This window comes from Aedes albopictus, chromosome 3 (assembly GCF_035046485.1).
Source record: "Aedes albopictus strain Foshan chromosome 3, AalbF5, whole genome shotgun sequence".
NCBI classification, from domain to species: Eukaryota; Metazoa; Arthropoda; class Insecta; order Diptera; family Culicidae; genus Aedes; species Aedes albopictus.
Window position 1 is genome coordinate 224,552,236 of NC_085138.1, and position 27,465 is coordinate 224,579,700.

At 38.6% G+C, this 27,465-nt stretch overlaps 1 protein-coding gene across 3 annotated transcripts; it reads left to right on the forward strand.

Annotated features, from left to right (window-relative positions):
- Positions 1 to 5,939: 5,939 nt before the first annotated feature.
- On the forward strand, positions 5,940 to 27,182 carry LOC109400635 (gustatory receptor for sugar taste 43a). Of its 3 annotated transcripts, none has more exons than XM_062859164.1 (14): positions 5,940 to 6,068; positions 6,417 to 6,589; positions 6,690 to 6,744; positions 17,793 to 17,937; positions 18,349 to 18,457; positions 18,584 to 18,646; positions 24,250 to 24,393; positions 24,483 to 24,593; positions 25,986 to 26,079; positions 26,171 to 26,267; positions 26,334 to 26,429; positions 26,509 to 26,577; positions 26,674 to 26,763; positions 26,821 to 27,180. In XM_062859164.1, exons 2-14 carry the CDS (start codon positions 6,433 to 6,435, stop codon positions 26,917 to 26,919), a joined length of 1,329 nt encoding a protein of 442 aa, XP_062715148.1. In that variant the 5' UTR covers positions 5,940 to 6,068; positions 6,417 to 6,432; the 3' UTR covers positions 26,920 to 27,180. The 3 variants fall into 3 exon arrangements, with proteins under 3 accessions (XP_062715148.1, XP_029730293.1, XP_062715149.1); XM_029874433.2 differs by having other exon boundaries at positions 17,805 to 17,937; positions 26,821 to 27,179; XM_062859165.1 differs by lacking the exon at positions 24,483 to 24,593 and having other exon boundaries at positions 26,821 to 27,182.
- Positions 27,183 to 27,465: the final 283 nt, after the last annotated feature.

The following is a 27,465-nucleotide window of genomic DNA, read 5'->3' on the forward strand; positions in this document are numbered from 1 at the left end:
AAATGGTACAAGACCCTATTTACAACATCCACTTTATGGTTTGGTTGGACATCGATTTACTTTATGTGATATATGTTTTCAACTTATATCCCGTATTTAATCGGGCCAAATCTACGCTTTAATAATAAAGACTGTTCAATTTATAAAACGGACAACTTTACAAGGCTATAAAAAGAAGACGCGTAGTTCAAATTTAACCACCCTTGCTTCGTTGTTCAGTACATCATCTTTCATTATTGTAATCATTTTTGTAATCATTTTTGAATCGAATAAAAATAGTTTTATTTTATAGAAAATCGGCCAGATATTAAATGAGGTGAATTTTTCGATTGCCGAAAATTGAAAATATATATAAAAATTCTGTTCACATATGGTATATCGTTTTTAATACCAGAAAAGTATGTGCCATGCTGCAGCAGCATGAGTAATAAACATTCTGGCAAAATTTCAACTCAATCGGAAAATTAAGTGTTGAGATATTAAAGTCTCAGGTAAGATTCGATTTTTTCAATAAAATTTAATTGTGAAGCAAAAAGGGCATGAAAATATTAAATAATCAATTTTTTATGCATCCAGTCGAAAGTGAGAATAATGGGGTTTCAAATGCAGAAAACTGCTTCTTAATATTGATTGATTTGTTTTTATTAGAGAGACTTTCAGCCCTTGGCTGGTTCGTCTCTTGCTTCTTAATAGCATTGTTGGTTTGGTTACTGTGCGCTAGTGCAGACTCAGTAATCAAAAAGGTTACGTTCTTTGAAGGTTCTTCCAAATAACAATGCAACCTAATGCAAATTTTGCATAACAATGATGTTGGAAATAAAAACTTTGCATCCGATTATTATTAAATAAGGTGTACAATATCATAGGACCAGCTTCGCTGATAAAAAAAATAATAACATGATTCGCTAGAGTCGAAAATCTGCATCAATGGAGCAAAAAGTATGACATTTTTTAATATAACCATCTTTATGGATTAAATTTTTGATAAAAAATGCAATTATAAGTATTTTTTTTTCTTCTGTATCATTCAGAGAGCAATATTCTACTACTCTAGACAAATTTTTAGTCGAATCCGTGATGCTATTGCAACACAGGACATAAATGAACATTTTTCAATAATTTCTATGAAAATAAGGCAACTTACTATATCAAGCCGAAGACTGCTTGGTGCATTATTACTGACCAACTATTGAGCTTTATCTTTAGTAGAATAGTATATGATTCCAATACATTGAAAACTTCATGAAAATGTACATGTTAAGTATGTGGAAAGATATGTCGAATTTTGAGAAATGGGTTTTTATTGATGTTTTGCGAAAACCGCTTCAGTTACACAATAAAGACCATTTTGCTTAATGTTATATTTTTCCTACATTTGAGAATAGCCATAGAAAGTTATGCAAAAAACTGATAATGATTTTATTGAAAAATAAAAAAAGATATCGCACAAGCAAGTTGTCCGTTTTATAAATTGAACAGTCCTTATTAGTACATATTTGAGTAAATTTTAAACTGTTATAAACTACAACTACCACTACAGATACTATACAACCTACGCAAAATTCATGTAAATTTGCGTCACTTTGGATGCACATATGCAAGCGGCCCATATGACGCAAATTTGAACGCCGAAGTGACGTAATTTTCTGTCATATTTAACTGAATTTTTCGTCATATGAAACGCAATGATGCACGATTCACAATTTGTTTACGTCATATTGAACTGAATTTTACAAAAATGACGTATTATTAAGTCAAAAGACCTATAAATTTACGTCATTCAATTGCTTATGTTCTGTGCATTAAATTTACGTCAAGAGTAATTCTGATTTTTCCGTAGCGTGTAAAGAAAAAAATGAAAAAAAAAAAAATCCGAGGTTCGTTCCCATTTTCAACTGTTTCGCAATGATTTTGAAACTTTTATAGTTGTCAATTTCACGACTTTTTCTTAGCCTCACCAAGCCAAGTAGAAATTACAATAATGTTTGATTGTTTTGACATACAGGGGATGGCCAAAATGTTTGGGATAGGCAACTTTTTTTTCTTCCACAAAAAAGTTCAACATGCTATAACTTTTCATAGAGCGCATCAAAAAATCTCAAATTTTGACTGTTTGTCAACCTACTATATGTGCATCATTGGTACAAATTTGGGCTTGATTGATTAATATTTCGCAAAGTTAGAACTGTTCGCGTAAAACACTTTTTTTTAGACAACTCATTTTTGAGCTGTCATATGTCGGAAACCAGTGAACCGAATTGAATGAAATTTTGAACGTACACTAACAATATGTAAATGCTTCACAAACTATTAAAACATAGGTACTTTTTAAACGTTGAAAAAAGTTATCATAGATTGACGCTTTTTGGATTTTTCTCGAAAAAATGTAATTTTTCTACATCAATGTCATTAAATTTTCGTGTTGATATCCAAAGATTTTCCACTTCTGTTCTCAAATTATCTCTAATCAGATATATTAGAGCCTATTTAGATTGAAGGAAGAACACATTTAATAATTTTTGTGTGGTAATGTAAATTTGACTTATTTTCCTCTATATGGGTAAAAATTTCATCCCGGTATAACTTAATTCATCGTGAGAAAGTATTACATTTTATAACGTCGTATTAAGTATCGATATATTGTTGATAAACGTTAAAAAATTCATTCAATTCGGTTCACTGGTTTCCGAGATATGACAGTTCAAAAATAAGTTGTCTAAAAAATAGTGTTTTACGCGAGCAGCTCTAACTTTGCGAAGTATTAATCAATCGAGCCCAAATTTGTACCAATGATGCACATATAATAGGTTGACAAACAGTCAAAATTTGAGATTTTTTGATGCACTCTATGGAAAGTTACAGCATGTTGAATTTTTTTGTGGAAGAAAAAAATTTGCCTATCCCAAACATTTTGGCCATCCCCTGTACATGCACACAAATTTGATAAACAAATTGAGATTTGAGTTGCGAAAACAAATTCATGTGTTCCGGTGGGCGCTTCATTCCTTCAAGCAACGGGGCCACTTGACCGTCTCCGTCCCCGGAATGTTACGGGACGGTAAAAATGAGGATGTTATGGCCACTACTACTTTAAAGCCCTGAATTTGAATTCAAAATTTGCATGCAAATTCTAGAGGCTTTAATCTGACGAATAAAGCAGTGAGCCCCACTGCATTAAAGCATTGTCCAGTTAGAATCCGGACGCAGATAATCACTTATATCTCAGAGGTGGAATAACAAACAGAAAAGGTGAAGCCCTCAAAACAAAGATAATTTACTGTAGTTTCATGGAAAAATATCATTAAAATTATTTAATTTAATTTTTAATACATTTTCTCATTTTTTCCGTGATTACTTCCTTAAAAATCTGCACAATGGTAGTAAATTTTAACATCAACCCCTTTTTCGGATTTATTTTACAATCAGGTCATCCCTGTAGTGTCCTGAGATCCTCTACCAATCTGATTAGGATTCCAAAGAAACTTTGCCAAATATTTCTCTTCTTGCGAAATTAAGGGCTATTCAGTGAATTCCAAAGAAGCGAAATTTGAGAGTTTTTTCGTTAATAAACACTATCCAACAGTGATGACACCACTGCACATCTCAGGCTGTCGTGATAGCTCACCAAATTAGCTCAAACCTCTACAGATCCCTTGTGTGCATTTTTGAAAAGCAGCACGCGATTCTTGAGGTTATCATCTTTGTACACATTTGGTGTCAAAATCGTGATGTGAGAAAACGATGTCCAGAGCTCGAACTTCCTGGCAAATCTTGGAATTCCAAGCAGATTTATCCATGAACATAAACTTCAATCTTCCTTGGGCACTTCCTCATGGCATGCTTAACAACATCTGTGCACATCACACATAATGGTTATGGAGACATTAACATTTTTCGCGACTGTCGTACCTGACCACGCTTAATTTTCAGCGTTTTTGTGCAAGATTTTTTTCCTTCACTTGTCTTCAATCTGAAATAACTTTTCAGTCATAGCAAGAAAATCAATGAAATTTTCACCATCAATAGAGGACTTGTTTATGATCAGACTGCTGTAAAAAAAATATGATTATGATCATTGAGAGCGTCACAATAAATTATCCTTTGCGTCCGGATTCTAACTGGACAATGCTTTAGTCCAGTTTATTTTTTCCATGGTGGGCATGTTTGAGTTCAAAGATATTTTTTCTTACAATCATAGAAACATTCACTTTTGTTTAATTGAATGGAAAAGAAATGCGGAAGCCACAAACAGTTGTCTTGTAGTAAGCTATTTAAACAGAGATTGATAGTTCATCGGCATCTTAGGGGAGTACAAGGTTACCGGAGTAAAAAATATATATAATCATTGAGTCTATCTAGTAAGTATATGAAGTAAGTGTTAATTTACATATCAAAAATTCACAACTAAAGATTCACAATCAAAAGGGTTAGAATTAAACCAAACTATGCTTGAAAGGGTAGAAAGGCAAAGTGTATAGGTTGAAAACGGATCCACAAATTTCTACATTATCAATGGGAAACGAAAATGATGGGCTAGAATCCGGACTTTTTTGACCAGGTGCTGATGAAATACGATGGATTACGATTAACCGGAATTATTGATCAAACCGTTATTTTCCACGGACATAAAACTATTCAATTCATTTCACTATTGGAACATTAAGGGAGTTCACTTAACCTCTGCGTATTATCCTGAAGCGTAAACATCGTGATTAGGGAGCGTCCATAAATTACGTCACGCGAAAATTGGCCATTTTCACCCCTCCGCCATCCCCCTATGTTACATTTTTTATAAGAGGCCACTGATTTTTTTGTATGGGTCGTCACATTTTTCCCCTCTCAAAGCGTGACATAATTTATGGACGTTCCCTTACTAGTTCTGACTTACGCATATAGACATGACCTTTACGTTGTTTAGTAAATCCCCCTATTGATATTGTAGACGTAGTGCAATAAAATTGCATTATTCACAAAAATATGTGCTCTTTGGGTTGAGCTCCCAAAGAGCTTTTTTCTAACTAAAATCACTTTTTGAACCTATTTTTTCACAAAATTATAAAACGTTGGTAGGGTGTAGTATCATTTGGGCAGGTGTACCTATTTTGGGCACTTGCCACTATAACTAGTCAATTTCAAACCGATTGATTTGAATTGTTGTACAGAGTTAGATACTGTACGTGCCTAACTTTATACAAAATTTCAAATCAATCGGTTTGAAATTGATTTAGTTATAGTGGCAAGTGCCCAAAATAGGTACACCTGCCCAAATGGTACAAGACCCTATGAACTGCTTTCTTATATATTTGAATATTACACTATAAAACCCAATCTGAACTTTACTTGATGTTGCACTCGAATTGAAGACCGTTTTTTGTTAGTGTATTTACAATTTCTAAAGCTGCCTATATTTCGATAGAAAATCAAATTTGCAATTACACTCCAACTCGTTTTACATTAAAAAAACATTTCAATTAATCAGCTCTTTTTTGTGTTACTAGAATGCTTCTCAAAACTTATTTTTCTCTAGTGGATAACTATTACTGAGGATGATTACAAGTGGTAGTCTAAATACGCGTATCTGTCAAAGGTAAGTAAAATAGGGCGAAATTCAAAGGTACAACACTGATAACACTAATAATTCGAGGTGGGTATTCTGCTTAGATGGTTCGGAAAGTCGGTACAAGTACTTATTTTACTCAACAAAAACACATGTAAACAGTTATCTTCAAGTTTTCGTTGAGTTTATATGAAATTTACCAGAAAGCTCCCCATTATTCCTTACTGAAACAGGTAAGTCGTGTTGATTGTCCAACGTGTACCAATGTGAAAGACTGCTTATGACAAAAGAGTAAACAGACTTGAAGTGGAAAATGGAAAATTAACAGTACCACATGTTCACTCCGTATCAGAATTGTAGCTATATAAACAGCTAATCCCAGGTGTCTGAAGTCCATTTCTGCTGAATCCATTTATACGGAAATACCTGGTCTAATCGTCGTTGATACGCCACAGTTGGTGTCCTGTGCACAAAACAAGCAGCAAGTCAGTTGCCATTGTCGTGATAAACGGTACTATCATGTTTCATATCCTCAATCAGATACTAATGGGATTACAGGAGTGGTTTGGTAGAGCTTCGAAGAGCATCCAAAGTGATTTTCCCAACGAATGGGATGCTGGTGCTGATGACGGTGCGGTTCCTGTTCAGGACCCAAACAAGAGTGTGTTCTCGAAATTAGATCCGTGTTGAATGGGATTGGGATAGGGATCCTTCGCCTCGGCGCCATGTGAAGTCCTATTAGTGTGTAGAATAATCTATTATAATAATCTTCCAATGATGTGGCAATAAGATTTTTTTACAATCTCCCTTCATGTTGTTTACTTCCTTTGCATGCGGTCATCGATTGTCGACCGGGTAGAAAAAGGCCACACACAATGGAGATATCCGAGTCGACTAGAGTGGTCTTTTTTGTAAGCCGTATGTTCGGGTTGGCACCGTATGTGGTGAAAAGAACAAGCAAAGGACAAATTGTGGATTACAAGCGGAATCTGGTGCTGGTGATTTACGGCTTATGCATCGTGTTTTGTTTAGGTAGATAGTGAAACGATGAGTGTTTGCCACATTTATCTTCAACTGCATAATAAAACGGGAATTGATGTACCTACTCGTATATTTCATCCTTGCCTGACAGCTGGATTAACGTATAAAGGAATATTCTTTGACATCAACTCGAAAAAACCCATACGGTAAGTTGGAGCCACATTTTGATAATAGTAGAAAATATTTAAAATATAGAGAACATAAGAAAGTGTCAGTGGTTTAAGGAAATAAAAATGCGCACAAAGACGCTGTGTTAGTTTGTAACCTGATGCATGGAGAGGCATGGTCTTTATTATATACTTCTTTACTACACAAATATCGAAGAGGTCAACGCTGGCCTAAAGTAATATCATTTTGAATATACGCAACTATTATTACCTATATTTTCACAGTTGTTTTATTGTACAATACAGCGAGTGCTTGTGACAAGATGCCGGATCCTGTTCTGGTGGCAACTCGTAAGAGGAAGATATTGCCATTTACCTTGAGTTAACAGGTATAATATGCCCTCCTTTAAAAATATTGGAAAAATCTCTGTCACTCTGTTGCCTTTTATTGAACTATTAGTTTTTTTTAATGGAATAGTTGCATTCGTTCTATAACCACGTGTATGCCAAAACCAACAAAATCGTAAACTCACAAATGTACCGGGGTATAATGTCCCAGCTATGATAAAATAAGTTCCGCAACAACGAAATTTTAAGGTTCACTTCATTTTTGGTTGTAGGGTATGAGTACTCTTTTCGGAAAAAGACCCACGTGAATTGCAAGTCACTTGGTTTCGCAGGATGTGACAGATTAATCTACGACGAACTATATCCTCGCAACTTCGACATCGTTGCAACTTTGTTGGACTGGACAGAAAGTGTGGAAAAGTGGGCACCGAGCGGCTATCTCTTACCAAAGCTGTGACACCATCAAAGAACTGAGAACAGGATGCATAATGTTGGGCAAGATGCGCTAAAGTTTGATCGGGTGGCAGCCGATCAAAGCAAGGATGTGCATGTTGAGAGTTAAGGGCCGTTTCTTCAACTACAGCATCATTAACGTGCACTGTCCACACGAAGGGAGACCTGATGACGAGAAAGAAGCGTTCTACGCATAGTTAAAGCTAACATACGATGGTTGCTCGCCGCGTAACGTGAAAATCGTTGTCGGCGACATGAACGAAGGGAGGCAGGTAGGAAGGAAAGAAGGCAGGTAGGAAGGGAGGAAATATACAGACCGGTAATCGGGTGAAACACCCTGTACACCGTATCGAATGATAACGTTCAGCGATACGTAAACTTTGCAGCCTCCCCTGGTATGGTAGTCCGATGTAACTTCTTCCCCCGCAAAGATATCCACAAAGCTACCTAGAAATCACCCGACCATCAATCAGAAAACTAAATCGACCACGTTTCGACGGTAAATTCTTCTCGGATATAACCAATGTCCGCATATACGGCAGTGCGAATATAGATTCGGATCACTACCTAGTCACTGTATGCAAGCGCCTAAAACTTTCGACAGTCGACCACGCGTCGAAGTCGAACACCGCCGCTCAACATCGAGCAGCTGCGTAACGTAGAAGTGGATCAAGAATACGCGCAGCAGCTAGCAGTGGCCCTACCAACGTCAACGGAAGAGCAGCTTGGCGCAGCTACGCTTGAAGATGGCTGGAGGAACATCCGATCCGCCATAGGTAGTACCTCGGCTGCAGCACTAGGCTTCGCGACTCCGAATCACAGAAACGACTGGTACGATGGCGAATGTGAACAGTTGAAAAACTAGAAGAATGCAGCATGGGTGAGAATGCTGCAACACCGTACGAGGGCGAATGGGACACGTTATAGACAGGCGTGGACCCATTGGCGTATCTAGGATTTTTTTCTAGGGGGTGCCAGTTTCAGTGGCTTCCAGGTTGTTTTGCTTTTTTTTTTGTAAAAAGAAATACCGATCCACCCTCAATTTCTTAGTTCAATGATATACTGCTTCGCGGGACAAATTAGCCCGAAAATTTAAACGTGCTATAATTTAAAGAACTTTCTAATCCAAACCGTTGTACTGACTTAACACTCTCCCCGCCATGTGAGGTTTGAGAACTTGATAACTTGATTAGGTATAATACATGGAATTTGTATTTTCAGTTTGAATTTTACAATCATCCCAACCCCTTTGTTTTGTGAATTGAATACAGTGATTAAGAATACATTTTCAGAGCAAATATTAAAAGTGTATCTCTTAAACTATAAAATATGTACAAATTTGCGTGTAACTTGTATTCATCGTGACATCCTCTTTGTTTATTGCATGATAACAACCCTTGTAAAATAGTTTTCAAGAACAATTGTAAGCTTCTTTTTTTCCTCCCCTGATGTAGAAATTAGGCCACTGCGTCCAATAAACTGAACTTTTGTGACATTGTAAGAGTTATAAATACTTGAAATTGCAAAATCAGGATACTTTGTATTTTTGGTTTGACCACAACATTCTATTTTTCTCTTCGGGTTTCTGAACTTCGATTTTTCTCTTCAGGATTCTGATTCTATGCCATAATATAATACAAGAATTTAATGTTTTCGGCAAAACATTGTTCGGTAATTCCTCGGGGAATATTCCCGGCAATTTATTTGAAAATTGTTATGCAATTTATTTTAATTAGGACTTCTCTTAGAAATCTCTCAATAATTCCTTTGAATTCGGCAATTTATTTAAGGATTATTATTTGGTTATATGTTTGGAATTTGATACTAAACAACATTTACGCATCCTTTGAAAATGTCATCGGAAATTTCTTCGACAATTCCCCTTGGAGTTTATTTGGCTTTTTATTTCATTGGCAAATCTTTTGAAATGTTTTCTCGGGAGTTCCTTCGCTAATTTTTTAGTAGTATTTCAAGCGATGTTTTGTTAATGTCAGCAATCCTTTTGATATTTGCTTTTAAAAATTCTCCAATTACTCTTTAGGCGATTTCTTTGGGAATTCCTTTGGTAATTCATTCGACATTGACTGTGGGAACTTCCTCATATTTTTTTTGGAAATGTCTTCGGCAAGTCATTCTACTTTTTTTCGGATTTTCGTGGATTTTTTTGACTTTCATTACGTATGCTTGCTATTAGGTATTTCTTCACCAATTCCTTCGAAAACTCCTTCGGAAGTTCTTTAATAAATCGCTTATATAATTTAAAAAAAAAATCTTAAGACAATTTCTTCTAGATTTCTCCAGTAATTATGTAGGGAATTCCTGCAGCAGATGATTTCGGAACACCTTCGGCATTTCCGATGTTACTTGCATTGAACATTTATTTGGGAATATTATCAGCAAATCTTTTGGAAATCCTGGAAACTTTAGAAATTTCTTCGGTAATTCCTTTGGAAATTTATTCGGCAATTTTCTTAGAGATTTTCTTCGGAAATTTCTTCGAAGAAAACAAAACTCTGGTGGTTCTTTCAAAAATCTGTTACTGCAATTACTATTGGAATTCTTTCTAAATTTTCTTCAGAAAATCCTTTGATGATTTCGTAAAATTCAATGAGAATTTTTTTTAAATTTTTTTGTGAATGTTTGTGGAAATTTTTATAGCATATATTTTGACAATTTACTGTGAGATTGGATTCGGCCAATTTCTTTAAAAAGTCTTACTATTTTCACTAGGAATTCCTCTGGTAGTTCTTATATTAGTTCTTTTGGCGACTACCTTGAAAGCTCTTAGGTAATTTTGATGGATTTTTTTCCGGCAATTTCTTTGGGAATTTGACAGGAAATTTTTCGTTTAGGGATTCTATAGATTTCTATTGGGATTCCTTCAGCTAGAATTCCTTGAAGAAGGCCAAGAGGAGTTCCAGGTGTAATACCATAATTAATTTCTAGAGTAATTGGAATTCCTGGATGAGTCTTTAGAAAAATCCTTGGAAGAATCAAAGGCATTTATGGAAGTATCCTAGGAAAATTGCCTAGAAGAATCCCGGCAAGAATTCCAGGAGAAATCTCTAGAGGGATTGCTGCAGGTATCACAGTAAAAAAATCTGGAGGAGACCCAGGAGGCATTCCTGAAACATTAGAAGCAGCAGGAATCGCTTATGGAATCCTAGGAGGAGTTCCTGGAGAAGTTCAACAAGAAATATTTAGAGAAATCCCAGATTTTTTTTTAGGATTTCCAGGAGGACACACCAAAGGTACTTCTGCAAGACTCATAGGAGATCCCAGCAAGTTTTTGAAGAAATTTTTAGAAGAATCCCTAGAAGAATTTCGGGAGGTATTACTGTAAGAATGACTGGTGGTCCTAGGAGGAATTGCTGGAAGAACCACAGCAGGAATAGCTTAAGAAATCCAGCTGAGATTCTTTGATGAATGCCAAGAGGAGTTCTTGTAGGAATTCCACGGGAAATTTATGAGAGAATCCGTGGACAAAATATCTTGGTTAAAAAATCCTGGAGAAATCACCGGAAAGTTTCAGAAGAAATCACAGGAAAAATCTCAGGAGTTATTCTTCTATTTCTTGGAGAACGGCCAAAAAAAGTTCCTGCATGAATTCCATGAGGATTTTCTGGAGGAATCTTTGGATAAAATCTCTGGAGGAATTCCTGGATGAGTCCTTGGAGAAATCCCTGGTGGAGCAACCAAATGAATTTCTGAAAAAAAATCCAGAAATATTGCCTGAAAAAGACTCAGCAAAAAATTCAGGAGAAAGCTCTAGAAGAATTCGTAGCATGATTTCGGAATTTCCTAACCGTAGTTAGGGTTTCTGGAGGAAGAATAGCTGGAAGAACCGCATGAATTGTTTGAGCAGTCACAGCTGGAATATCTGAAGGAATTCCTAGAACTCCGGGAGCTATCATAGAAGTAATTTCTAGAGAATCCCTAGAGTCAGCAGTGCCAGGGGTAACAGATTCCTGGAGGAATACCTACAATTCTCCTTGAAAGAATCGGTAGAAGTATACTGGAGGAATCACTGATGTAATCGCAGGAGCAATTTCTGGAGGCATCTCTGGACGAAAGTATTGCAGCAAGTAAGTATGCCAGGATTCAGGGTGCAAAATTTTATCCGGAGTTCTGTTCCACAGGCTAAGGCCGATTGAGGAGTCCTTCGTCGGCGAATATCAGGCAGGATTTTGTGAGGGCCGATCAACAACGGACCAGATGTTCACCCTGCGGCAGATTCTCGATAAATTTCGGTAGTAAAACTTGCAGGCCCATCATCTGTTTATTTATTTCAAGGCGGCGTACGATTCAGTGAAGAGAAACGCGTTATGGCAGATTATGATCGAGCATGGATTTCCGGCGAAGCTGATTAGACTGATTCGTGCGACGCTTGACGGATCAGGGCGATGCTCTTTCGAACTTACTGTTCAACATAGCACCACTGGAAGGAGCAATAAGGAGAGCTGGTGTACATAGGAGCGGAACCATTGTCACGAAGTCGCATATGCTTCTGGGCTTCGCGGACGATACCGACATCATCGGAATCGACTGTCGGGCCGTGGAAGAGGCGTTCGTACCTTTTAAGAGGGAGACTGCGAGGATTGGACTTACTGATTTGGACTGAGGTCCCGCAGGCTGCAAACGAAGACATAACTCGCGTTGTACAAGTCTCTGATTCTCCCGGTCGCTTTATACGATCATGAAACGTGGACGTTGAAAGAAGATGATCGGAGAGCCTTTGGAGTCTTCGAACGTAAAGTGCTGCGAACAATACTCGGCGGTAAACTGGAGGACGGCATCTGGCGGCGTCGCATGAACTACGAATTGTACCAGGTATATAAAGAGATGTATATAGTGAAGCGAATACAACACGGCTGGCTGCGGTGGGCTGGTGACGTAGCTCGTATGCCGGAGGAACGACAAGCTAAAATTATATTCAGCAGAGAACCAGCAAGGGGTCGTCGGCATCGTGGAAGGCCGCGCACACGTTGGCTTTTGCAGTTGAGGAGGACTTAAGGACTCTAAACGTTCAGGGCGACTGGAAGCGATTGGCCCAGGACCGAGGCCAGTGGAGGCGGATTCTTCAATCGGCGTAGACTCACAGCTACGAGTTGTAGCCCATCAAGTCTCAAGTAAGTATGCCAGGAGAAATCTCTAGAAGTATTTCTGTAGGAGTCCTAATGGAAATTGCTTGAAGAATTCCAGCTTTAATTCATGGAAGAAAGTCAATAGAAGTTCTTGAGGAAATCCCCTGTGGAATTTCTGGAAGAACCTCTGTAGAAAGTCCTAGATATATCATTGAAGAAATGTATGGGTGAATCAATGAAGGGATTTTATAGAAAAATCTCAGGGAGATCTTCCGGAAGAATTTGCGGAAGAACTTTCCTAGTAGAAGGTATTACAATGAGAATTTTTAGAGGAGAAGAGAAATTACTGGAAGAATCGCAGCAGGAGTTGCTTGAAAAATCCTAGCCACAATTCCCGGATGGAGGCCAATATAAGCGCCTGGAGGAATTTTTCATGAGAAATTTCTGGAAGAATCTCTAAATTAAATCTCTGAAGGAATTCCTGGAAGAATTACTGGAGGAACTACTGAAAGGATCCCAGGAAGATTGCTTGAATAATTCCACAAGAAATTCCTGAAGAAACCCTAATAGATTTTTTAGAGCAATCTTTAGAAGAATTCTGAGAATAATCATAGTAAGAATGTCCATTGAAATTCTAGCAGAATTTGCTGGATCAATCTCTGCAGAAATTTCTAGTATGTAAACCCCATCAGGACTACCTAGAGTATCCTAAGGGAAGTTTATTGAAGAAATATCGGGAGGAATCCATAAAGGAAGCCTAGAGAAATCATTATCACGAATAGATAGATGTATTTCTAGAGGAATCTATGCAAAAATCTGATGATTGTTCTTACTGTGCTTAAGTTTTGTTCAAATGTGCCATTAATAATAATTCCATTATATGAAGTTTTAAATTTTAGGTGACTGTCAAGGAAAAATTCTAGGGGGTGCCAAATTTGTTCTAGGGGGTGCCAGGCACCCCTGGAACCCCCCCTAGCTATGCCAATGCGTGGACCAGGCAGAACTCAGTCTTCCGGAAGAATGAGCGTCAGCAGGAAGAACGAGATCGCGAAGCGATGGAAGAGCTGCACCGCGCTAAGGACACACGGAAGCTTTACGAGAAGCTGAACCGCTCGCGCAGAGGCTTTGTGTCACAATCACGACAATCACGGGAATCTTCTCACGAGCGAGCGTGAGGTGATCGAGAGGTGGCGGCAGCATTACGATGAGCACCTCAATGGCGACGTTGCAAGCACCGAAGTTGGCGTAGTAACTAGACATGGGTAACTCACTCGCGAGTCGACTCAAAGAATCGATTCGAGAATTCGAGTGAGTGAATCACGATTCTTTTCAAAAGAGTTACGATTCGCTGAAGTTCATTACGAGTACAACAAGTTCCGAAAATAGTTGGATTAAGTGCGTACTTTAGTGATGTTTAGACACAAAACATCGCAGTCTTTCCCAATCGAACATTTTTCATTCGTATATTGTATGGCCGTCTCGCGCTAGTGAATCGACTCTTTAGTGGAAGGAACGAAAATATGTGTATCCTGTATTTATTGCGTCGACGGCTGAGTCGACGTCCATAACTTGCGAGCTAATTTCCTTAAAATCTGGACATATAAAAATAAAAGAGTCGGATAACATCGAAAAATGACATTTTTCATCAAGTTACGGAAAAGAGTTGCTGATTCGGTCAAAAGAGTCGACTCTTTTTTGAGAGTGAATCGGTAGCGATTCACTCTCAAAATTGAATGATTTTCCCATCTCTAGTAGTAACAGATCCTTTTAGACATGTGTACGTGTGCAGGACGAAAGATTTCCAGCCCTTAACCTCCAAGAGATTGTGGAGGAGGTTAGCCGTTTGAAAACAACAAAGCCGCGAGAGCAGATCAACTACCAAGCGATCTTCTAAATTACGGTGGAGAAGTACTGGTGAGAGCACTACACTGGGTCATTACCAAGATTTAGGAGGAGGAAATATTACCGGAGGAAGGGATGGAAGGTATCTTGTGTCCCATCTACAAAAAGGGCGACAAGTTGGAATGTGGGAGCTATCGCGCGATCGCACTACTGAGCGCTGCCTACAAGGTACTCTCCCAAATTTTATGCCACCGTCTATCACCGATTGCAAGAGAGTTCGTGGGGCAATATCAGGCTGGATTCATGGGTGAACGCGCTACAACGGATCAGATGTTCGCCATCCGCCAGGTGTTGCAGAATTGCCGCGAATACAACGTGCCCACACATCACTTGTTCATCGATTTTAAAACGGCGTATGATACAATCGATCAAGACCTGCTATGGCAGATCATACACAAATACGGATTCCCGGATAAACTTATACGATTAATCAAGGCGACGATGGATCGAGTGATTTGCGTAGTTCGAATATCAGGGACACTCTCGAGTCCCTTCGGAACTCGCAGAGGGTTATGGCAAGATGATGGTCTTTTCTGCTTGATGTTCAACATTACTCTAGAGGGTGTAATAAGGAGTGCGGGGATAAACACGAGTGGAACGATTTTCACGAAGTCCGTTCAGCTGCTTGGTTTCGCTGATGATATTGATATTATAGCTAGTAAATTTGAGACGATGCATGGCGGAAACGTACATCTGACTAGAGAATGAAGCCATGCGAATCGGATAAGGCATTCATGTGTCAAAGACAAAGTAGATAATGACAAAAAACTCCAGGGTAGAATCACCGCGCCCGCCACACCGAATTTTAATTGACGGTGATGAAATCGAGACGGTTGAAGAATTTGTTTACTTGGGCTCACGGGCTACCGCCGACAACGACAGCAGCAGAGAAATACAGAGGCGCTTATGGCAGGAAATCGAGCTTACTTTGGACTTCGCAGAACAATACGATCGAACAAAGTACGCCGTCACACGAAGTTAACTATCTACAAAACGCTTATTAGAAATAATTAAATAAATAAATAAATAAATAAATAAATAAATAAATAAATAAATAAATAAAAATTCTATATGGGCACGAAGCATGGACTCTATGTGCAGAGGACCGACGCGCTCTTGGAGTTTTCGAACGGAAGGTGCTGCGTACCATCTACGGCGGAGTGCAGATGGAAGACGGGAATTGGAGAAAACGAATGAACCACGAACTGCATCAGTTGCTGAGAGAACCAACCATCGTCGACACCGCGAAAATCGGGAGGCAACGGTGGGCAGGTCACGTCATCAGGATGTCGGATAGAAATCCGATTAAAATGGTTCTCGAGAGTCATCCGACCGGTACAAGTAGACGTGGTGCGCAGGCTTGGTGGGTCGATCAAGTGGAAGGCGATCTGCGGACCTTTCGAAGAGTGCGGAACTGGAGACAAGCAGCCATGGATCGAGCAGAATGGAGACGACTCATATGTACAGCAGAGGTCACTCAGGCCTTAGTCTAACCGGTAAGGTAAGTATACCCAAGTAACAACCAGCCTTGAAGGTTTATTCATGTTTTATCCTGGTTTTATACGATCATGTGAAAAAGCTAGTTGTTCTATATTAGTTTTATGTGTTTTACTTTGCGCCTTTGGCATTCCCAAGGGGGAGTCGCTGAGCACAACCTTATTTGCGCCAATTATTTTCAGTGTGCCACCGGGTATTGAATTGTGCCTCAGTGTGCCCCGAAGTGCCACTGCTTGATGATTCAGATTTTGCTTGGCAACTACCAAGACAACCAACTGTTTGTTTTCATTTTGCAGGTCAAATGCACATGGTTGCCTAGTTTTTTCACCCAAACTCAAGTGTCAAAATTGTGCCTCAGAGTGCCTCGGTGTGCCACACAGCGTATAAGACGGTGTGCTTGGCACCTCTTGGCACAATGTTCCAAGCGACTAGCCCCTTGGGCATTCCATAACTTGCACTCTCGAGGTTAGCTGAGAAGCTTACAGCAACGAACATCGATGACTCGCTTTGGGAAACCCACCAATCTGTGCCACTGGCACTTAGCCAGTTACCCGAGTGGTCCTCAGCACTGCCTTTGTCCTCGGAAGGCAGGCATAGTCGACACCACGCCTGCTTCCAACTGCACAGCAAGTATCAAGAAGTGATAACTCGTGCACAGCGATTTGACCCCCGCAAGTAAGGCCCTATCAACCAGCACACAGAAGGACGTGTCGGCATGGGGCCTGTCTCGACATGTCTCGACCTTGCCAAGGACCCCTTTCCGACGCCTCGACAGCAACGCTACTAGGATGTTCTCCCCGCGGCCACTTAATCGCTGCAAGGGTCGACTTAGACCGCATGGCACCACCGGTATGACCTACGTAGTCGACTCCGAAACTTTGGTTCACCTCTTGCATAGCGTCTGCACTAACCATTCTCCGAGTCCACGCGCCACCTCCTCTGTAGCTCCAAGAGGATGTGACACGGACAAGCTACTGGAGTAAATATGTATGAGAGAAGCGCCAGTTTTGGCCAGTCCGGTGTTATGGCCATATCACGTTATTCAGCCTGTTGTCACCTGAATCGGCATTTAATTATTATTTATAATTATTTTTTTACTAGTAGATCCTGGATGTGCGAGAGTTCGACTGTTGGATCTATATTCTAGGTTAGGAAAATTCGGCTTATCAGTCCTTTTTTCTCTAGAACGATAACGGTTTTCGATTCGTCCCTACGTTTCGGTAACGGTTGTTACCATCCTCAGGGGAAAATTAGTGGAATCGTTCTTTGTTTGGAGGCTTTGCTGAGCATTTGTCAATGGGGTTTTTGGTAGTTGTACATGCAAACAAAGAACGAGGTTGTATTCTGCCTTGGAGGGCAGTTTACTCCTTTACCTAAGAAACTTCAACTTTTGACCCGCGTGCCCTCAAAATTTTCCATTCAAATAAACAATTCAAAAAAGTGCTACTTTTTAGGTGCCGGGAAACTGCAGGAGGTAAAACGCCTGTTTGAGTGAGGTGCGTGAAACCCCGGGGGGGCGTTATGCCCGCAGTTCCCCTACTGATCTTAAAGCTGATCACTGGGCGTCCAAGGCTTCTGATTTCCGAAAAGATCACTGGTCGCTAAGTAGGAAGTTAATTATCGGATTCTGGGTGATATACTACGTATATTGAACACCATGCGTCTCCATCTGTTTCATTTTTTTTGCGTCGCCCACTTTACACCCATCGCATTTTGAAGGCTGTCTATCATTGCATTGGGCTTATCTTCTAGCCAAGATATTTTAAAATTCTTACCGTTTTAAATAATTTTTGTTCCGGAAAGTTTCGTTTTCAGAATGAAGACGGCAACATCAAAAGTGGTTACCACGCTGGACGTTTCAGTTGTTGTTTCCGCCTGCATATGCGGGGTCTTTTGTGGCGTTTTCGGACTTCCATTCGTAAGAGAGCTTAATCAGCGTCTAAACGAGGTATGTATTCGACTGATTACTTTCGTTTTTACCAATAACCTTCTTCTTCTTAAAAAAAAGGCTTCAGGTCTAGAGTAATAAAGAACGGTGATGTAACTTCAGCTGGGGAGCCCTGTGATGGGAAAACTAATTGGTTGAGTAATTATTTTCCGGTAGCCAAAATGTACTACACCGGAAATTAATATACTTTACGCTTGGTAAATTAAATAAATTTTTCACGCTCCTGTGATTTTTCCGTTCCCGAAGAAGAAAAGTTCTCTCATTCAGTTCGAATAGCTACGAGAACGTTTAGATAGACCGTGTTTTATGTTGAATTTTCGGTTTCTTTACTGCACCATCCGTACGGACCAACGACGATGGCGGCGGCAAGGTCTCACCAGTATTCCAAATTTAATTCTGAACCATTTCTAGGCGGACGATATGCTTTCGATGTACTTTGCAGCTGGCAAACAGGACACGGGGAAGCGAAAAGGTCTCACGATGCTGACCGTGGTGGGTGTCATCATAACAGGTGCTCTAGGTGAGACATTTTTTTTTGCTGCCTCGTTCCCCGGCAATACGGGGTTTGTCTCGAGTGACTGCTGCCGGTGCCCGAGGCATTTGGGAACAAACGTAAAATAATGGGATAAGTTGCTTAATTTTCCAGCTCTCGACATTTGGGTCTGGTATCGGATAGCAGAGAAAATAAAGAAGGAAAATCAAGACTCAGGTAAGCCAAACGTTTTCCTGATTATATTCTTACGAACGATTTGCGCCGTTCAATATGATTGATGAGAAATAAATTGGGTGTGCTGAAGCGAGTGGAAATGTGCCTTCTGCAGTGTGGCAGCCGTAAATTGTGTTGGAAATCATCATGCTAAGGAAATGGGCGAAGCAATTGGGAAACGAATATCTTCTTACTAAGCATGATCTCATAATTATTGAGTAAGTTTCCTGTCAAGTACTTTCTGTAGAGGTCTGAGCATCTTTAAGGTATCCCAGTTTATACAGTTTATACAGTTTATACTGCTACACTGCGGCAGACTCTATCGTGCTGAGTCCCACCTATCAGCATAAACTTTGTTTTCAAATCAATTCAAAACAATTTCCACAGTAAATCTACCATTCACAGTAAATGACACTTTGAATAAAAAAAAAATGTAATACCATATCGCTGATTTCACACAATTTGGTCATCTTTTCCATTTTTTATAGATTCAGACAAATTACCCAATTAGATTCTTTAGTTCACTCGAGTTGACACTAAATTCGGTTTTTACAGGGTGGATTATGAGAAAAAAAAACTTATATTTTGTTTATCGGATCTTCTTTAAATTGTATGGCATAGAAATTATAGTATTGAGTCCTTGTTACTGGTATCTTGGTGGTGTCCAGTTTTTGAATTAAACTAAGTTGATCACTTAAACCTATTTTACAGCTCTATTGTCCACTAGGGCACTACGTGAGCGATTACAATTGACAGCTGCACTTACACTTTGTACATCGTCTAGAAGTATTCTATTTTTTTTTCTATATCGAACTGGTTGCCTTCGTACTGCTTTCACTTTTCTACTCTTTTCTCGGTAGAATGATGAGCACGAGGATGTCGATGGGTGCTTGTTGTTCTTTTTCCAGTCCGATTGGGGGTCCATTATGAGTTGCATTTCGCCGATGTCCAGGTATCCGGGTCCGTTTGAGCCATGGGCTCAGAAGAGGGTCAATGTCAGCCACTCTCGGGGAGAAGAGTAACTGACGAAAAATTGCAAGTGCCGGGGCTGGGAATCAAACCCATGACCGTCCGCATATGAAGCGAACGTGTGACCAACTACGCCACGGGCCCCGGCAATTAAACTAAGTTAACCAACTTTACTTTGGAAGTAGTTAAAAAACCTCCCCATCTGAGGCTAAACTCAATGCAAAGGAAATAAGATTAGGTTAGAAATCAATGTATGTACTAACTCTTCAAAGACTGGTAAGTGCTAGTATGCAAGGAACATACCAGAATCCTTATTACTGAACACATGTTCCATTATTGGAATGATATTGCTGCTAATGTTAAAACCCGGGTCCTAAACTTCCTACTGGGGAGAATTTAGCAGTAAAACAAGGAAGATGCTAGGTTATCGATGCATGGCAAATATCAGTACTCTTGTTTTGTTTTCTAAGTAAACAAAACAAAAAATGTGTTCAAATCGATACTTTAGTGTCCCTCAATGGCAATTGAGTAATGCGTCACCCAAGTAACACAACTTGTTATATAATAGTTAAAAATCCACGTTTCAAACATAATCCATTGTATTTTTTTTGAATTATCGACGTTATATCACACACTTATATAATCAAAACAGCGCAAAAAATGGCGGCTTATAAAACATCTTACAAGTTTTATAAGATGTATTCTGATACACTTATCATACTGATAATGTCGTCCACAATAGGTTCCCTGATTACAATCATGTTATTTGTCTTACTGGAAACTTGCAAAATACTCGCAATAAACAAATACATTCTTTGGTTCGAATTGAGCAAGCTTAAGGTTAATCAACTTGTAGAAAATATTTATATAACATAACATATGATTAGGTTATAATTGAGCAATTTTTTAGTGATATTTATGTCACAGAATATTGTTTTGTAACAGATTAATAGACTCAATAAATATATTGAAAACTGTCAGTTAAAAAAAAAACAAATTATTATTATGCAGGTTGTGAATATTTACTGCATTTACCATACTCAACATTATTTCCAAACAATGATGTCAATTATCGTATGGTTTTTGGATAACAAATTTTGAATTGCGTGGGCTATGTACAGAGGTGGTATTCATGATTCACCTGCGGGTGAAGATTTATTGTGAAACTACTAATTTCACTCATGCATAATTTGAGCGCCTCTGGATTGAATAAAAAAAATACATAAATCAACCCAATAATGCTGCTTGGTAGATTTTTTTCTAATCGATTTTAAAAAAGAAACAATATGGCAGTCCCTTCCTGAAGCTAACAGCGCCGGTCAAAAATGTTGAGAATTATTTAAATTTCAAACCAAAATGTATTTAATGCTATGAGTTCTTATTAATTATGGCTTATGTAAAATTATAATATGTTCAATGAGAAAAAGTAGTTTTGTTCAGAATTATAAACAACCCAAGCAAACAAATAATATCAAAGCGTTTGATTTGTTCTGCACGTATTCATATGTTTAGCTGGTACTGTAATCTGTCACCGATACCTGAGGAATAAAAATATGTTCATGAATTATTCGGAAAAATTGTCAAAATAACGTTAAAATCACTCTCATAGAACAACTCAAAAATAAATAATAGTTGATGTTTTAATAAATCTTATGATACGTCAACAAAGCTTCTTTACTACTCATTGACAGATAAGTTATTATTTTATTTTGGAGCAATCATTACAACGCCAAAATAACTGAAATAGAACTTATTTCTGACGACCTTTTAGTCTATCAAAACGTCAAAATGTTGTTGTCAATAATGAAGCGGTACGTTCTTCAGATGCTCCAGAGCTACAGTGGAGTTTTTTTGGTTTCCGTGGAATTCTAGATGTGCGTTTCGTAGTTTCGGTATAATTCACCCAAATATGAATTCTCAAGTGTATCCATAGACACCAATATATTGCATGGTGAAGAAAGTAGTGCTTGTCCAGTCCAACTAAAACATCGCTCCGTATGTGCACCACCAATGCCATGAATGCCGACGCGACGTAGCCCATATTTAGTCCGGTTACAAGTGAACTTCAACATCCGCAAGATATCAGTGCAGGCCGTATTGGTATTTCCTCGATATTGAAGTGAACAGAGTCATAGTACACTACTGTAGTGAGGAGTTTTATAATAGGAACACGACTAGGACATATTTAGATTCGGTCACTCAAATTGTGAAGTGTCAAAAACATTGTTCGTTGATAAATTTGTGCGTCTGATGATTCAGGAATGTTTTATTATTGTATAACCCACAGATTTCATACGTTAATGAAGCCGATGAACAACATCATAATTTTTTTGTTGTTTGTAATCGGGAAACACAATTAGAGCTAATATATAGCAAATATTGTTTTCAAATCCACTTATAATACAATAATAATACTTCTTCGAAAATTTTGATTTCCAAAGATGTTTTCTGTGTTACTTGGGGCATGCACTACACTAAGGATACGGATTATGTCACAATACCCGAGCAGAAGAGAATAACAACAGCATAACAAAATGCGTTATTTTGGTAAAATAACTGCATAATGGAATTTGTAATTTTTATGTTTTTAACATAACATATTAAGTTATAAACTTGTCTGTCATAAGCGGCAAAATAACAAAAATTTGTTCCTGGAAAATCAATTCAATAACATGTTTTGTTAGTGTCAATAACAACTTTATAACAGCGAATTTCGGAAATGTTTCAATAACAAATTTTGATATTAAAGAGTAATTGATAACATTCCGAAAGCAAAATTAGTTATGATATCAAACGATCGCATATGCTGTTGAATAGGATGCTAAAGTGGAGGCGATATGCGTACACTTTACCCATGGTTAAATGGAAGTATTTACGCATAGGGCCTCCATTTTAGCATCCTATTCTACATCATATTTGACTTCGTGTTTTCTGAGAATGCTATACATATTTATTTCTGAAAAATCCCATTCAAAACCATCTATAATTTTGGATTCAGCTGTCTGTATTAGATTTGTTTGAACAAGTTTACTCGATAAGTTTGACATTTTTATCATTGAAATTCTCATGTCAAAGGCGGAATCTGGAACGTCCCTTTCAAACCCCACCTTCAATATCGTTTGCTATGTTCTCGTTTTGATGTATGTAGGGTACTTTTAAGTTACAACTCAGTCAATTTCAAAACTCGCGCCGCCCAGCAGGGACTTGGTTTTGTACACATTACAGCACCTCCATGTCACGTAATACACCACACCTCTTATCAAATGTGATACCGTAAGCATAACATACTTTGCGCACCTAGGGCCTTACTTTGCGCACTTTTCAAAAAATCGTTCAACAATTTTGCTGGTGCATCATGCAAACTTTTTCCCACGGAATACTATCACTAGCTAGTATTCCGTGGGAAAAAGTTTGCTTGCACTCTGTCTCAGTTAGGATGTATGTAATAAAAAATGGAAGAGGAAGACAAATTGATGAGAGAATATGCAGTTGTTCCCCTCACTCATGAAATGCTGTAAATAGCGTTGTAGAATGACGTAGGTTTTATTTCAAAACTTGTTTAGTTTCGATAGCAATAGCATAAAGTATTTGTACACTCTCAATAATACAATAATAACTAAACTTGTTCCATAACAAAATGTAATATTGAAATGTTATTTAATTGCTGTATACCAATAGCTTGGTCATAACAAAATAAGATTGTCCAACAAAACATGTTATGGAAACGTAATACCTTGATAATTCAATAATAACACAACAAGATATAAAAACAGGTTTTTTGCAATTTACAATCATAATTCGCAAGTTTACTCAATAGGAATGTGTGGCGTAACGGCCTACTTTTCCTGGTGTGTAGAAGTGTTGCATAATGAATCACATTATGCAACAGAAAAGTGTTGCATAATGATGTATATTATGCAACACTTTTCAATACCCAAATATAATTCGTGAAAAGGAGCAGTTATTGGTCTGCACACGTCTTTCGTCGATTCTCAGGCCGCCTCTATGTCTATTGCGCAGTTCAAATCTAAATTGTATGCAATCGAAGGATTTGTATCGATGAAAAGAATTCGTAACAGCAACTGAAGCCACTCTTGATTACGCGACGAGACCGCGAAAACTTTTGACAACTCTGCTGTGCATGCTATGCCACAGCCTACCTGATCATAAAAAAGCGCAGGTGGATGCTCACACGTGGTTTCCCTTGAAACATGTTTGTGCTACATGCTAGACAATATCATTCTCAGTGAATATTTTTGTCATTGCAAAAAATTTTGTATGCAACTCGTTGCAAAACTCGATTTTTACAGCACTCGTCATATTTATCCAACTCGGCAAGCCTCGTTGGATAAATGTATGACTCGTGCTGTAAAAATCTTCATTTTGCAACTTGTTGCATAAATAACTATTGTGATATCGTAGTTATTAATTTGATATTCCCCACTGCTCGGGTAGATCTAGAAAACTGGTCGCAGTGACAAACCCGAACAGGAAAAAAATGGGATAGCAAGAGAGATCTTTGGAACTTTACTATTAGACAACTACATTAGGCATGTTTACTATCAAAAACTGAATGAAATTGTATAGTCTAGTGGTCAGCCAAAATATCACCTACACATTGAACTACATAATTTCAGGTGCCAATGTCCTGGGATACTGCCCATTCTACGCCCTCTATTACATCTTGATGATGTTCCATGTGCTATTCGCGCAGTCAGCACTGGGTATAAACCGCCGTTTTCATCGACTCAACTTGACACTCTACCACGTGTTTCCGGAGTGTAAGTAGCCTGTTGTTTAATAAGACGTGAAGCGATTGCCTCAAGTTTCAAATTTTCCGTCGCTCTGTTTTCTCGGCAATTATTTTCAGTTCACAAAACACCCATAATTGAGATAACGTCGGTGTCATCGGCCAACAATGCCCTGGAAATGCTGGAGAACATAATGGAGCCACGGAAAGGTTTAACCTCTGTTTCGCACGGTGCGAAAAGCATTATACCTAGCCTATTTACAAAAGACCCCGTTTTGCATGCTTTCGCTATCAGTGTTGCTTTTGTGTTTGCCTTGTGTGTATAATTTTATCCATCTTAAGATGCTTTGTCGCAAGAATAGGGCGCCGACCGACCGGTTAGTGAACAAATAAATCAACTCAATGTTTATTTTAGCTGTCAACATCATCATAATAATTAATTTCATTCTTCATCCGGTGTTGATGGAGGCTTTCGCCCATCCGCGTTGCGGATTGTTCGCTCCACTGATTGGGCTTTGGGCAACATACAACTTTGCTCAGTTAATTAGGTGTGACCGATACAACTTTATGAATCTTTTGTGCAGAACTGTTGCACAGTTACTGATCACATATATTCCTATTATATTAACAAAATTGAAGATTTGTCTTCCTGTTTTTCGTTATTTTAACATCCAGAAGAAATAAATAAAATTGTCTACATTCATTGGATTCTATAGTGGGTATCTGACTAATTCAATAAAATAATGCGTTAAGTGCATTCATATATTCAATACAACATCTTAATGCTTCTGTCATGGATACGAGGTGAACAGGATTATCATTAGATACATACCTAGCTTCCCCATATCTTACGAACCATACCTTACCAACCATTTACCTTACGACCATAAACTTCTGGTCGATATGTCCTATTGAGTGGCAGATCAACAACAGAACAATGTTGAAGCATAAGCATTGTCGTGCCTTTCGGCGGATATTCCTCGGCTAGGTGTTTTAGACGCCGTCGTCTGCAAGCACGTCCTAACGCGCCAAAAATAACCCACAGGCTGGGAAATGTCCGCCGAAACGCACGATAGGCATGTCGCAGTCCCCGGCGAGATTCGAATGAGCTGTATAGACCACCCGGAACTCGTTTGTACACCGTCCATTGTTGCTTTGAACAGTCTGGTCAGCTTCCCAGGAAAGCCGTTTTAAGGTGAAACATCAAGAAATCCCATTGCAGTTTTGCATACAAACTTTAGAGGCACAACTCCGACAAACCAAGCCGCACTTGTTTATCCTGGCTTTGCTTACTTGCAAAAAGAGGCAACTTTTCCAAATCGAGAGCATTTGTTTACGAATTTTCAAGATTGGTGCTTTTGAATACGTGACTAGGGGATTGTGGTTGCCATGTTTGTATTCTCTGAAGTTTCTCCTCAAGATATTGTCAGGCCAAATTTGAGCAATTCTAATATATCCTTTGAAAAGTTGCTAACGTACTTTCTTGTCCAAATTATTGATCATCAGTGTATTCGTCAGTGTTATCATTGTAATTATAGTGTTGCATGAGCTCTCTACACGATGAGTTTTACTTGTCGCTGTCAATGGATTAATTGCTTTCACTCTGTGTACCCTATCATTCAGGCCGCAAACGAACCACCATCCCACCCAATCGGATCATCGAGGATCTGGCCTACATTCATGCCTCTTTATCAACCGGAGTGGTTTTGGTTTCGAAGTGAGTAGATATATTTGCTCTGCGGTCATTGAGCGGAATAATTGAGCAGACACACATATATTTTTCACCAATGTACATAATTTAATTTCAGCACATTCGGCGTGGCATTACTGGCGGTTTTGGGCTCATGCCTGCTGCATTTGGTGGCTACCTCTTACTTCTTGATGGTTGAACTGGTCGGAGATAAGGTAAATATATGGCTACTTACCTACGTTTTTGTTTTTCATGGGATCGATATTACTTTGTTGATTTAGGATGCTGTATTCTCGTGGATCCAAGCCCTCTGGTTGTTCATTCACATTTTTCGCTTCCTGCTCACCGTGGAACCCTGCCACATCACAAACGTTGAGGTAGGTGGTTATGCTGACCAATGTAAACCAATTTGTGGTGAAGCGCACATTCTGTTTGTCTTAATAATGTCTTTTTCAGTCTCGCCGGACGATGACCATTGTTTGTAATTTGATGAGGACCTGCAAGGATTCGCTGACAAAGGAACGTGTACGTACACATGTCTACATCTGGTGACGTTGAATCTGTAGAATTGATTTTTCTTTTTTTTTATATGCTACCCGGTGACATCGTTACGCTCGTCAGTTGGAGAATTTTTGGCGCCAGCTGGTAGACAATAATTCTGTGTTCACAGCATGCGGTTTGTGCACGATCGATAGACATATAATCACGTCGGTGAGTTTTAACGTTTTTGTCGTCGTAAGGTTTTTACCAGCTGAGTTTGTTTTGCAGTACTGTGGAGCTATAGCAACGTATTTGGTGATTTTGATACAATTTAAAGAGGCTGATGATAAACCAAATCCACACAGATCCATGCGGCTGGTGCCTTGATTAAACTAGTTTTAATAAATGTTCAAGTGTTATATTATATGACAACTAATTTGGTAAATAGGTATCTTGATAACCGTAGAAACAGGTTTAAGGTTAAGCTGACTAGTCTTTATTATATTTTGAAAGTAAGTTTATATTCGAAAATATGATAATTATAAATGCAGAGTTCTAACCAACAATGCTTCTTTGAAATAATAGTAATAAGAGTAGTAATAACAAATATATTGAAGAAACATGATCAAAGATCAATGAACAATAAACGCATTAAAATTTTATTTATTAAGCCGAAACGTCAATGAAGCAATAGATTAATATAATACCATGCTAGATTTTTTAATCACACAATATACACTGCGGCCACTTTCTATAGCCGCACCCGCGATTTTGCACTTCTAGCAATTTTTACGATTCAATCGATATGTGGAACGATGTGTATCAACTAGTGTTTGTAAAATATATGATTTACATGAATAAGTATTGTGAACTATTTGTTTGTTAAGCGAAAAACACGTTATTTCCATAATTTGGGCGACCATTTTCTATAGC